Source organism: Thunnus maccoyii, chromosome 16, assembly GCF_910596095.1.
Source record: "Thunnus maccoyii chromosome 16, fThuMac1.1, whole genome shotgun sequence".
In the NCBI taxonomy this organism is placed as follows: Eukaryota; Metazoa; Chordata; class Actinopteri; order Scombriformes; family Scombridae; genus Thunnus; species Thunnus maccoyii.
Window position 1 is genome coordinate 11,112,563 of NC_056548.1, and position 13,158 is coordinate 11,125,720.

The 13,158-nt window shown below is 39.8% G+C and overlaps 3 protein-coding genes across 3 annotated transcripts; 2 read left to right on the forward strand and 1 right to left on the reverse strand.

The window, feature by feature from the left end:
* The first annotated feature begins 705 nt into the window (after positions 1–705).
* LOC121880896 (rab GTPase-activating protein 1-like) lies at positions 706–6,163 on the forward strand. Its single transcript, XM_042388499.1, has 7 exons — positions 706–816; positions 1,571–1,657; positions 1,899–2,009; positions 2,894–2,998; positions 3,095–3,178; positions 3,274–3,345; positions 5,666–6,163. Exons 1-7 carry the CDS (start codon positions 706–708, stop codon positions 5,894–5,896), a joined length of 801 nt encoding a protein of 266 aa, XP_042244433.1. The 3' UTR covers positions 5,897–6,163.
* A 313-nt stretch (positions 6,164–6,476) lies between these two features.
* On the forward strand, positions 6,477–10,200 carry ebi3 (Epstein-Barr virus induced 3). Its single transcript, XM_042389073.1, has 6 exons — positions 6,477–6,767; positions 7,714–7,828; positions 7,970–8,066; positions 8,493–8,610; positions 8,769–8,941; positions 9,877–10,200. Exons 1-6 carry the CDS (start codon positions 6,665–6,667, stop codon positions 10,015–10,017), a joined length of 747 nt encoding a protein of 248 aa, XP_042245007.1. The 5' UTR covers positions 6,477–6,664; the 3' UTR covers positions 10,018–10,200.
* A 155-nt stretch (positions 10,201–10,355) lies between these two features.
* Positions 10,356–12,657, reverse strand: odf3l2a (outer dense fiber of sperm tails 3-like 2a). Its single transcript, XM_042389314.1, has 5 exons — positions 12,609–12,657; positions 12,132–12,242; positions 11,799–11,912; positions 11,579–11,720; positions 10,356–10,701 (listed from the first exon to the last, which is right to left on the reverse strand). Exons 1-5 carry the CDS (start codon positions 12,655–12,657, stop codon positions 10,356–10,358), a joined length of 762 nt encoding a protein of 253 aa, XP_042245248.1.
* Positions 12,658–13,158: the final 501 nt, after the last annotated feature.

A 13,158-nucleotide genomic window follows, 5' to 3' on the forward strand; every position in this document is an offset into this window, starting at 1 on the left:
ATTATCACCAAAATCAGAATCAGGCACGTGGCTTTATTTATTTTAGAGGTGGGGGTTGTGTATGTTTGTGTGTGTGTGAGAGAGAGAGAGAGAGAGGAGATATTCAGGTGACAGAATAAGTAGGTGAGCACTGTAGTGGGTGTGTCTAAGTTGTTCTTTCACACATACTCACAGGTCTCATATAAACCCTGTTGAACCTGTTAATGCCAGTTCACCTGTTTACCCACCCCTTCACCTGACACTGTGCGTATGTGACTCTGGCTATTACTTATTAGGTTGTAGTGTGTGAAAGTGTAGCTACACTGTGTCTATCTGTTGGGATATCTCTGTTATTCACCTTTGGACTGCAGAAGTTTCCTCGTTTTAAGACGACTTGGACTTTGTAGTATATTTCTTTTTATACTCTCCCGCTGGACTGACTGACCTCTCGCATGCGAGTAAAACAAAAAACAATTCATCTCTCTGAACTCACTTCACTGATTCACTCAAGAGATGCCATTTTCATATCTTGGACTTCAATTTGTTTGATCGAGGTCTGATTGTGTGCTGCCTGAGCTTTATCTGGTGTGCTCGACATACCTGGTGGACTTTCTCGATTTCTCTGAGTGGAGTTGGAAGCTTTACCTGCAAAGGCTGCGCTGGTTTGTGATTGTGTGAGTGTCAGCAGCTCCTTGGGGGGGTGGGGGGGCTGCATATTGAGGCAAGATGATGGAAGAGGTGTCCACCATGATGGCGTATGACGCCCACGTTGTGGAGCAGATGAGTGAGGAGGAGATCCTGGCCTGTCTCGTGGAGGAAACAGGACCTACGTTCACAGTAAGGCTCACTGTTTCATGGATTCATGTCATTGTTTTGCTTTTAGAGAACTGCATCTAAAATTAACTGCTAAACTGCAATCACATCATGAAGTAACCATTAATTAGATCCAAAACCAGTGCATGATTCTGGTATTGGTAGGGCTCCTACAAGGTTTCTCTTTAAAGTAATCTTGAGTTTGCATGAAAATGGCTTATTTTCACTTTGGCATCAGCACAATGCTTTACAAAAATGATTGGTGCAAAATTTAGATTATCTTCTATCAACAGATGAAGCATTACTACATTCATGATGACAGACTGATGCAAAAAAATACAAAACATAGAAGTCAATGCTCTCTGTTTGCCACGCTTTCTAAACTGACTGGCATGAGCACAACAGCCTGCACACTGTAACACAGAACACATTCCTCTCTATGACAGATTTGTGACTGGAGATATGTGGAAATGGATTCTAATTGTTAGATATTTGAGATATGGAAATTGTCATTTCAGGCTTTTAAAAAATAAATCCCTCCTTCTACTATTATTCCTTCATGCATCCTAAATTATCATCCTCCCATGTGCTCAACTCTTTCTTATCTTGTCTTTATCCCTATCTTGATCTCTTTGGGCCTGTTCTTGATTTGTCACGCTCACACTGCACCCGTATCTGTTTGGAGGAGATAGCTTTCTTTAGCTCAGTCAAATATGACAGTTTTTTAAAAAAAAAAAAAAATTACAGTATTTAATTATCCTTGACTCTCTCCCCTCAGGTCCCAACGAAGAAAGCTAAACTGGGAGAAAGCCGGCTACAAATAATGGATGATGATGAAGAAGAAGACCCCTTGGACAAATACCTGGTCAGAAATCTATTGACTTCCTCTAGAAATTGATAGATTTGAGCCCATTGTCTGTTTAAAACTCAACTTCAACTTTAGTCTTTAATCTCATCTGCATTTTGAGATATGATGAATTACATTTCTAAAAGCTGTATTCTCCTCCTCTTTTTTCTGAAATGAGCTGATCTCCTTTCTGTAACAGTATGAATGATGTTCAGTTGTGTCCTACAGACTCTGATAGATTGTTCTGTGTGTTTTGCAGAAGGAGAACCGTCGGCTTCAGCAGGCCAGCCTCCGACTGGAGCAGGAGAACGACAACCTGGCCCACAGACTGATCACCAGCAAGGTCGCCCTGAGGAACGCTCTGGACAAGGTACACAAAAAAAAAAGGACACAAGAGTCTAATTATAAAATGCAAAGTCACCTGTTGAAGGTCATTTTTCAGAAACTCTAAAGTCTGGTGTGTAACCCTAATAAAACCTACATGAGCAACTCTGTGCTCGACCTGCTTCTTTGTCTTTCCACAAATTTCTTTAACCCTTACTGTTCAGGACAAATTTGGCCCATTTTTACATTTGAGAGCAGTAAAAACACCCTAAACACCATATGAACATATATATATATATATTTGCAGCTGTATTTTGTACATATAGAGGGTGTTCTGGGTTAAATCTAACCCATATTTGTTCAAAAATTCCCACCATTCAGAAATGCTGTTGCATTCTTCATATTCTGCAACATTCATTGAAATCATTATGACTGTTGTTCTCCTGTTTTAGGTAACATGGGATCATAATATATAGGTGTGATTGCGAATGTTTTTTCTTCATAAACCAGTAGTGTAAAAACCTAAAGAATACACTCTCTCTGCTCTCTGGAAGCTTAATTAAGGATTACTCACTCATTTATTAATGACTGATAAGACCGACTCTAATAAAATGGCCTGCAGTGCTGACATGCTGTCATTTTATGTAAAGATATAGAAATCATACTGTAATGATATAAGTGTGTAATTTGTTTCATCAAATGGCTTAACAAAAGCCTGAAATATTCTGATGTACACATAATCACAAAATTAAAGGGGTTGTTTAATTTTCATGTGCAAGTTTGCTAGTTGTGTGGCAGAAGCTTGCAATAGAGGGCAAGATTTACTGACTGTTTAGTATTTATTCTGATTTTCTGCAGAACAGTACATGTTTTGTCAGTGATTTATTAACCTTTGTTAAAAACATTAACACAAACACTACCTGTTTACAGGCGGAGGACAAAGTGGACGAACTCACCAAAGACCTTCTGTTGACCAGACGTCGACTGCAGGCGACAGAGGAAGAGAAGAGAGGGAAGGAGGAGGAGGCTGCAATGGTAAGAGTGAAGACTTCCATATGTGTGATGACTTTAAAGCACTTAATGGTCATTATAGTGTGTGAATGAGTAAAAGATTTTCTTCTCTTCTTATAGTTAAAGGAGGTGTTTCGGAGAGAGCTGGAGAAAGCTGAGCAGGAAGTCAAGAGGTCGTCGGGCATCATCGCAGACTACAAACAGGTACAGAGAATTGATGTTAATGTGATTGGAATAAGTGAAAAGTAGACTTAAAAAGACTCCAGATGTTAAAATCAGATGCTCTTCCTTCTGCTCAGATCTGCTCTCAGCTGACAAACCGTCTGGAGAAGCAGCAGGCCGCCCACAGAGAAGAGTTCGATTCACTCAAGGTAAGAATGGCTCTCCTCCTGTGGAGCTCTACTGTCATCCCTCGTGCTATTATCTCGTCCTTTTATCTAATTTTGAAAACCATTTTGCAGGGTTTGATTTTACAACCTTTTCTGAAAATCTGTTCACCCATTTCAAACCTGGTTAACGCCTCAGCGACTTTATTTTCTCATTAGGGATCATTTTATAGCAGCGGGTGTCAGTGGTCGCTATTTAGGCACTCGTCTAATATTCTGCCTGTCATTCTCACTCTCTGCCTTTGCAGAGCGCCATGAAGGCTTGCCCTCGTTGTCAACACATTGTAGAATCGGATGAACCGTCCGCCGCAGGTCAGAACTCTCTAACAGCAGCAGCACCAGCGCCAGCAAGGGACCATCTGACAGCTGAATCAGGCCGGGATGAGAACACCACAGATCCCAGAGAGGCAGAGCAGAGGAGGGAGGACCAGGAGAAGGAGTCCCTGAAGGCCCAGGTTAGGGAGCTGGAGCAGGAGTTGGCCCAGACTAAACTTCAGATGGTGGAGGCCAAATGCAAGATCCAGGTAAGATCAGACTATCAGACAACAAGCATAAAATATTTGGACAAAGAGTATGGTAGACTTGCGCACTCTGGGAATTTAAACATTCACGATCCAGGTCAGATCACAGCAGCTAATCATGCTCTGTCACAAATACACATTTTAAGCATGTAAATAAATCTTCAATACACATACACACACACACACACACACACACACTCTCTCTCTCCCACACACACACACACACTCTCTCTCTCCCACACACACACACACACACACACAGCAGAATATTTGTGCTTCTGGGTACTTTCCAGCAAATATGTGAACTGTCTAACCCCAAACCCAAGAACTGAGCGGTTTCAACTACCTGCCCAATTTCAATTTATTAAGCACAAATCAATTTGATTGAATGTTAGCAGAATATTTGTGCTTCTGGGTACTTTCCAGCGAATATGTGAACTGCCTAACCCCAAACCCAAGAACTGATTGGTTTCAACTACATGCCCAATTTTGATTTATTAAGCACAAATCAATTTGATTGACTCTTAGCAGAGAAAGAGTTTAACTTCAATTAAACCTCATCAATGTGAAGCATCTTCATTAAGCACAGGCTAATATGAAAATGGGGCTGTGTGGAGTGTGTGAAATCATTCCCTGTTTAGTGCACTATACTGTTCATCATTCTATTTGAATGTGGGAATTCTGATTGCGTAAATTTATCCGATTTATAGTGCCCTCAAAAATTGTTTTGAAAAAACTAATGCGTGTCATGCAACAAGCAGTGAATGGTCTGACAGACAGAATGACACAATGATATAAGCTTCTAAGAACTGATGGCTACGAGCAGGAATATCATCGGTCATATAGGGTCACATCTGATTTTTCTGAATATGAAGAACTCATATTGACAGAGTCTGGGAAAGGAGAAGTGACAGAGAAGGTTAGAGGAAATGAGAGAAAATTGTACACAGATGAATAAACGGATGCATGTCGGAAAGGATCGTCCTTACAGAACTTTCACCAACGCTTTATTGCTGATCTGACGTAATCCGAGTTTTAAAGGATTGATTTTCAAGTCTGTCTTGATAATAACTTTTAATAATAATAATAACTTTATTTATTTAACACTTTGAAAAAACAAATTGCAAAATGTTTTACAAAGACATAAAAACAAGAGGAATTACCAGATAAATAATAAATAAAAGTAGAATTGTTACAAGTAATAAAGACAGGAGAGGTATGAATTACTAAAACACAGCAAAATCAAGTGTAAAAAAGTACAAAAAGTAAAAACAGAAGAATAACCAATTCAAGAGATTCCTTAAAACAACAGTCAGGTGCCCAAATGAACATTAACACATGTTTTTCTTGCTATAATAATTCTTCCTGTTCATACTGACCATTAAGGGATCCCTTTATAATCACTTTCAATGTAAGTATTGGAGGGCAAAATCCACAGTCTTCCTCCCAAGCAAAAATGTATTTGAAAGTTTATCTGAAAGAAGGAATTTTATACTAAAAATACTACAAATACTTTGAAAGATATTGATTTGATTTCGGCTGATTGACGGCTGGATCTTTAGACAAACTTTAGATAAACTCTTTAATATATTTAATATATCCTTAAATTCAGGACTGTGGATTTTGCATCCCATCACTTACTTACTGACTATAGTTTGAAGACAAACTTGAAAAATCGTGAATGGATGGACAATAACAACATCCGGTTGCACAAATATGGACTAAAACTAATTCATAATAAGATGCTGCTTTTCTCACATACATCTTTTGTAATACTCGCACAGGAGCTGGAGCACCAGAGGGGAATCCTGACCAATGATCTCCAGGAGGCAAATAACAGCTGGATCAGCAAGGCTTTCACCTCCCTGCGGACGTCCAGTGGGGGGCTCGGCAGTATTAGCTTACCCAGAGATGGGGCTCCAGCAATGGGCTGGAACTTCCACAGCGGCTCCCTTTCTGGATGGAGCACCAAAAAGATATTGTGGCCTCACAGACACAATCGAGAAAATATCTGATAGTTTGGACTGTGATTGTACACAAGTGCAGATCGTCATATCATGTTAAACTGGACACTATAGAAGGATCAGACCTGTCTTATGTAAGTGTGAGCTGGATCTTTCACACTTATGCACACTGTTCAATACTGTAGCTGCTATGTCTTATTTTTACATTAGAGGGCAGTTTAGAGCACAAAATGAGCAGATGAGAGTACCTGAGAGCACCTCAGACAGGTATTAATTCACTTTTGTTGTTCAACACTTTCCAACTGCAGTAATGTATCCATTAATGAAGTTCTTTTAATGTTTGTAAAGCTAATAAATGTCCCATATGAGTTTCTGTGTAATATGTTTATTTGTAAACCATCTGAATGCAATATTAAAGCAAGTAAGACACAAACTTTTTTGTTTCAAATTCAAGTGTATGACATAAGGAAACCTGACGCATCAGCATAGACTTAATGTAAAACGGTTCTTTCTGTAGGAGGTTTTGCTGTAATACCCCCGCAGACGCAAGTTCCTCTTTCATTTTGATGTGGACTGCCTTTAAAAGCGCTCAGTTAACCTGCTCCAACACACAGAGAGGAATCACCAGCCAGCTCATTATCTCTGGACTTTGCACATAGAATGAAGTAAAGACCATTACAGACAGAAACAGAGCAAGGAACAAAGGGGCAATAGAGGAGAGTAGTCAATATCTTGCATAAGTGAGGCTTTACTATAATATATCCACAAGTATTTAGATAAACTGAACTCAGGCATTAACTTCTCCTGTCTGACGGACTGATGGCTGTGATGGCTGGCAATGTGTGTGTCACTGTGACTCTTCTCGTGTGTGTTGTTGGAAGTCAGGCACTGCACCTGCCGAGGGCAGCAGGAACATCAGCGAGTAAGTATAAATCTGAAACAGTGTGCATATAGTGTGTGGTGGGGTGGTGAGGTGGGTATGACTAGGCTTACTTTCAGGGACACACACCAAACTTAAGACCAGTTGACTGGGGACGGCTTGTGCAACTGGGGACAAAAGTCATGTCCCTAATTGGTAAAAAAGCAGATTTTTGGGTTGGTGGTTATTTTTAGGGTTAGGGTTAGGGTAAGTCTCCAGGGAATGAAAGTAAGTCTATGTAATGTCTCCGAAAGTGACCTAGGACAACGTGTGTGTGTGTGTGTGTGTGTGTGTGTGTGTGTTTGTGCTTTCAACATGCATGAATCAAAGATCAGGAAATGCAATAGCTCAGTTGTGATTTAACTCTTTTCTGTTGTATGTTCTAAAGATTTGCGGCCTTTTTAAATTTTAAATGTAATTCTGTGTTTTTAAGGCCTCTCACATCAGTGTTTATATGTCATTGCTGCCTCTGGAAAATACTTTGTGCATCTTAAAAGCTTTCTCTGAATAAATTATTAGTATTATTACAAGGAAAAAGACTGTCCAAAATGGTAATATGTATGTGATTGTTTCTATTACACATTAAAATTCACACCTTGGTTTAGATGTTTTTCTGCCTGCATGGAGTGATAGTTTAGACTTTTTTTCCCTTTGTTTGGTTAAGTTTTGCTTTGTCTTTTCTGTTAGGATTACTTGTATATCATGAATTGTTTAAAACCATGTACCATGGATTTGAGAGAATGCCATTTCAATCTAATTTTAGGTCACCTCTTTATTAACATCTGGCCAGGGACAACAGATGAAAATTAGCCCTGTAGGCTAACTCCGGCTCATTAAAACCTACTTTTTTCTGTTGATTCATGAGCATTGTCACTGTCAAATACATAAATAAATAGAATAAAACAGCTTGTATGAAAACAGTGTGACTAAGTGCAATTTCTTCCACCAGGTCCTCGCTCTCCTCCAAAAGTGCATTGTTGGTGTGCAAGCTTTCCAAACCGGACTCTTTGCTCCTGGCCCGAACCTTCCCACTCCCCACCAACACACTACATTGCCACCTACAGGTAAATATAGCAAATAAAACCTCCTTCTGTGTGCTGACCTAAACAGCCCTTTTAGTTACAGACAGACTCCAGTTGTCAAGTGTCATTAAGGAGCTTATTCTCATTAATATCTTTGTAAATGGGTTTATGTGTCCCTTTCAGTGAGAGAAACAGACAGCTGGAGATCAAGCAGTGCCAGCTCTTCCCACCCGGATCCTCATCCTCTGCACTGAGCCCAGCATCATCCTCCTCTGATCGGGTACCAGCTGTATTTACCTTTGCAGCAGTGATCTGCAGATACACTGAAGAGGGGTTTTCTGTAATTCAGTCAATTTGCCTTTAGCCAAGATGAAACCAAGCACACATCACTCATGTTTATACTGAATATTATGATGAAATTGATGCAGTTTTCAAGGTTGTAAGTGTATTTGTTGATCCAAAAACTCTCCACACAAAGCTTACAGGCTTTAGTTTTGGAAAAATTCCCCCTAATAGCTGTGATAAACCACAAACACGTCTGCCTTGTTAGAGATGTGTGGAGCAGTATTACATGTTTTTACCATGAAGTTTTGATTTTGCAAACAAATGAACAAGCTGTTAGTGTGCACAAATAATCCAATTTCTCTCTGCTTTGACTTTTTTTTGTGGATATTATATTATAATATGTTGTATTTTTGTATTTCAGCTCTGGCACTGCCACCTGCCCGATTTAAAGCTTCTCACTGACTACATCATCAACATCACAGCAGTTTATTCTGTCGGAAGCAGCTCCCATCTAAGCAGTTTTATGTTGGAGGAGATTGGTGAGAACTGAAATGATATATATGAATATATGATGAATATGTGGCATCAGTATTGATAGAAACATAATTTCTCTACTTAACTTGATATGATGATTTTCTGTAAGGACACCTTTGTGATTGTTAAATGTTGCTTTCTCTGTCTTTCTTTCTCTCTGTAGTGAAACCAGATCCCCCCGTAGACATCCAGGTTTCCACCCAGCATTTTAAAAACTTCAGAAACTTGTCGGTGGAGTGGTCTCCTCCCCCTACTTGGGCTAACCTGGACATCTTCCCCCTACAATACCACTTACAATACCAGTGGGAAAACAGGGGCAAAACACAGTCTGTCAAAGTGAGAATAATCTTCATCAAAGCTGCTAAATGATGATTTTGTCACAACAACAGCAATGTGACTAAAAAGTATCTCTGACACATGCACAGATACCAAATGTGGAAGTTCAGAATTACCTAGATTTCTCAGTCAACCTCAAAAATAATGTTCCACTTTGAAAGTTTTAAAAAGTCCCTTTGTCTGTGGAAGTCCCAAGTCCTAAGTCCTTTCAACTAAACAGTGTTGTGCACATAATACTTTAATTTTGTAGTAACTCTGTTAGCTGTAAAACAGAAATATTGGGCTTAACAACAAATCCTAAAGTCTTCAGAAGCTAGTGTTTCACCAACAATTATAGTACTACTTTTTCTACAAAAGATACATTTTTATAAAGGGTTTGTAACTTGTCACTAATGGTTTAATAATGGATAATAAATAATTTAATGCTAATTCTTCTTACATCAGTTGTGCCCTTAATAAGTCCAACTTTTGGGATGCCAGGTTGTGAAGAATTCTTCTGGCAGGTGTTTATCCTCCTGGGGTAGCGTTTGAATCATCTGTACCAAAATCTATGTATCAATAACTAACACATCTAACCGCAGACTTTATTGCTTCTGTGTGAAGCATTTTTTAATGATTACCAGCATTTATAAATGCATTATTACCAAATGTAAAGGATAAACACCAGCCAGAAGGATTTTTCACCACCTGGCAACCCTAAAGTTGTTTTTATTAATGGCCTATAACTAATCTAGAAAACATTACTAAATGATTATTAAAAAAATACTTTAGTTACAACTTAGAAACCCTTTACAAACTAGGACTTATCAGAAAGTGGTATCACAAATATTTCCAAGTATTAATTGGACAGCAGTCCAGCTGTCCCCTCATATAGCTGCTATGTTTAGATGTGAAAATAATACAGATGATGTTTTAATTTACATCTTCTCTTCCAGCTGCCTCCATTTGAGGACACCAAGGTTGAGCTGAAGCTGGCGTCAGGAAGGACCTACATGTTCCAGGTGTGCGCTAAGGACCTGCTGGGTCTGGGCGAGTGCAGCGCCTGGAGCTCACCTGTAGAAATCACTACACCATGAACAAAACTGTTAATACTCCCTCTCCCTCTCACTCCTTCTGAGCGTCCAGTGAAGTGAAACATAAGAACTGAACACGTACTTGTTGTTCTTTTAACTGCACAAACAATGCCAGCAAAAGTCACTGTTATTTTGTTTTATTTATGAATGAATATATGGATATTATCTGTACAGTGTACAATCAGATTTTCCAGTTAAATTGTTATTATTTATTTATTATTACATTGTAATAATTATTGTTATTAACAATTTCTGACCAATTTTTTGACCCATTTCAGAGATGTTTTACTACCTTTTTAATTTAATAAAAACAACGCATTTAAAATCAATCTACAGTGCCGTCAGTCAATCACATCCACCACAAGTGGGGTGACAAACTCAGAGTGCCTGACACCCAGAGTGAAGGACGGTGCTTTGGGAAGGTGCACATGAAACTTCTCTGGACTGTACGTGCCTGGGCCAGGAATAACAGAGGAACAATTTGGCTTCTTAGTCCTCCTTTGCATGGAGAAGCAGGGCTGACGCTGGCGGTAAATGTCCGGGTTGGTGCTATTGTATTTTCCTGGTCCGGGGCTCTTGGAGAGGTCTTCAGAGGGAGCTCCGACCTTCCTCCGGCCTGAGAAGCTGTAGCTGGCACTGGAGGGTTTGTGGGGAACCTGACAGCCCAGCACATTAGGAAGAATGTAGCTGATGGGGTGAAGAAGACAATATTTAGGTTGAGCTTCAGAGACTTTGATCTCAGACTTAAAGGATAAGGTTGGCCTGTCTGTCTGTCGGCCTGTAGGTCAATCCACCTTTTTGGTCCAGACCAACATATTTCAACAACTATTCGATGGATTGCCATGAAATTTTGTACAGACATCCATGGTGCCCTTACAATGTATCCTAATGACTGCAATGATCACCTGATTTCTCGTTACTCCACCATGAGGTTGACATTTGTGGTTTTGACTGACATGTCTTGAAACTATTGGATAGATTGCCATGAAATAACTTAAAATAACTTAAACCAAAAACCAAGAAAAAGGTTTTTTTTGAGAAACTCTTTTTGTGTGTGTTTAATTTAAAAAAGCAGCCCATTCTTTCCTCTGAAGACATAAACAGGTTACAAAACTATATTTTGATTTCTTTAAAAGCTAAATGACATCCCTAAACAGCTGAGCACTGTAATTTTTAGAAAAAGTTACTCAAATAGGAGTAAGTAGTGCATTTCTTAGGAAACTTTTTTTCAGCAGTGGATGAATACACATTTGGTGTACCAGTGAATATTTACAGCAGCACGCGATTTACTGTATATGGGATTGACTCAAAATAAATGACAGTGCCCATGTTCATTACAGTAAGACAACATGTCATCTCATGTATGTGTTTTTAATAGTTTTGAGCTCTATGGCACAATGCAATGAGCTACAGTCTATCAGGCTTTAGCCATACAGATAATACGTATTAGTAGCAGGTTCAGTTCAGTGTTGGATTTTGCTTTTCTGTGGGATTTGTTGACAGTAAGAAAAATATAGAATATCACCAGCAGTATCTTTTAATCTGTATGTCCTTCTGCCTTCACCTGTTGGGTGCTGGCACAGCATCCACAGAGCGATATCTGGTGCGTGTGCTGATGGTGTAGGATGGTGGTCTGCGGTGAGAGTTGAGCGGTGGAGCCTTCTCTGGGCTGTAGGCACCTGGCCCTGGAGTCTGGAAGGGCTCACCTACAAGCATAAATTGGTTAGGACAATTCTTCTTTTCTTTTATTCTATTTATTATTTATTCTGTATTACCTTTATCACCTGTGCGCCTCCCTCTGCCCAAAATGGAGTAAGATGGGGTGTCTATTCGGCCAAATCGGGTGACTTTGGCATCAATGTGGTACCTTGGTCCTGGGCTGGAGTCCACAGAGACCACTACAGAAAATAAAATAACACAAAGATTCATCCAAAGACACCTTTTGACCTCATGAAATGCTCTGAATCAATTCTAGAAATGTATTTAACACAATAAAGTTACTGTAACATGAACTCTTTATGAACTCTGTAAGTAAAAACTGGGCCACTGCAACCAATATAACAGATAAAAGATGCAGACTATAAGATTTACATGTGATTTGGTTTGCAAGAACTCACTGGCACTGCTCATACGGCTGTGGAAAGTGTAGGCGGGGCTGCTGGGCTTGGTGAAGTCATGGTTGATGTAGCCAACTGTAGAGGGCAGAGCGTATCGTCCAGGGCCCGGGCCTGACATTGAGAGGAGGACGATGAGGACGGTGATGAAGATGATGCAACAGATTCAGCTCTAAGCAGCAGTATAGCACACCCACCGCTCTTTGACTCGGACTGTATTGTCTCTGATGATTTCCATATGCAGCTCTTTGACTTGTTTTCTATGGTTTTGCATTTTAACGCTCTTCCTCTGCTTGTTTGGGAATGGATTTTAAACAATGTAGAAATGCCAAAAAATGTATGGAGCAATAACTGTAAAATGCAGTGAGAGATTTCACAGCAAAACCACTATAATACGGTCCATGTGTATGTGCAGACACATATACACACATACACACACACACACACACACACAGAGGCATACACACTTCTTATACTGACCTCTTTCTCTAGCAGAGATAATTGGCCGTTTCTTCACCACCTCCTCCATACTCCGCCAGCCTCTTTCTTCCTTCTTCTTTGTCCTCTTCTCCTCCTCTTTGGCTCCTCTGTCACTTTGGACACATCCTTTTCTTGTGTGTCTCTCTCCAGGTGATCCAGGTCTCCCAGGCTGAATTATACATGACCGCAAGGTGAAGAAATCCAATCTTGACCCTGGCAGGGTACGGCCCAACCTGCTCTCCACCTCCTTTAGCCAAGGTCCTTTCAGGACAAAAAGGCTTTCATAGCCGGGACCAAAAAAGTCAGCTCTGTCAGGGCTCAAAAGAGGAGAAGCAGTGTTGAATCAGAACAAAATTAGCACTAAAGAGGCCTCTGTACAGCTAATAATGCATTAAACGTATAGATTTGGATGTAAAATGCTTTTTTGAAGGAAAAATTATCTTGAGCGGTAAACCACTGCAATATAAATCATATCAGTAACTTGTAATGTAGTTCATTTGTCATCCTATTCCAAGGCGTTAGGTTACTGAACTGCTGAATGTGTAGTGAA

Bases quoted from the DNA above. Each gene is read 5' to 3' on its own strand.
- LOC121880896 (XM_042388499.1), top strand. From the start codon at position 706: ATGATGGAAGAGGTGTCCACCATGATGGCGTATGACGCCCACGTTGTG. The intron at 817-1,570 runs GTAAGGCTCACT...CTCTCCCCTCAG, and splicing joins AAACAGGACCTACGTTCACA to GTCCCAACGAAGAAAGCTAA. The intron at 3,346-5,665 runs GTAAGAATGGCT...ATACTCGCACAG, and splicing joins AAGAGTTCGATTCACTCAAG to GAGCTGGAGCACCAGAGGGG.
- ebi3 (XM_042389073.1), top strand. From the start codon at position 6,665: ATGGCTGTGATGGCTGGCAATGTGTGTGTCACTGTGACTCTTCTCGTG. The intron at 6,768-7,713 runs GTAAGTATAAAT...TTCTTCCACCAG, and splicing joins GGCAGCAGGAACATCAGCGA to GTCCTCGCTCTCCTCCAAAA. The intron at 8,067-8,492 runs GTACCAGCTGTA...TTTGTATTTCAG, and splicing joins CATCATCCTCCTCTGATCGG to CTCTGGCACTGCCACCTGCC.
- odf3l2a (XM_042389314.1), bottom strand. From the start codon at position 12,657: ATGGAGGAGGTGGTGAAGAAACGGCCAATTATCTCTGCTAGAGAAAGA. The intron at 11,913-12,131 runs GTGAGTTCTTGC...TATTTTCTGTAG, and splicing joins CAGCCGTATGAGCAGTGCCA to TGGTCTCTGTGGACTCCAGC. The intron at 10,702-11,578 runs GTGAAGGCAGAA...TCACCCCATCAG, and splicing joins GCTGTGCCAGCACCCAACAG to CTACATTCTTCCTAATGTGC.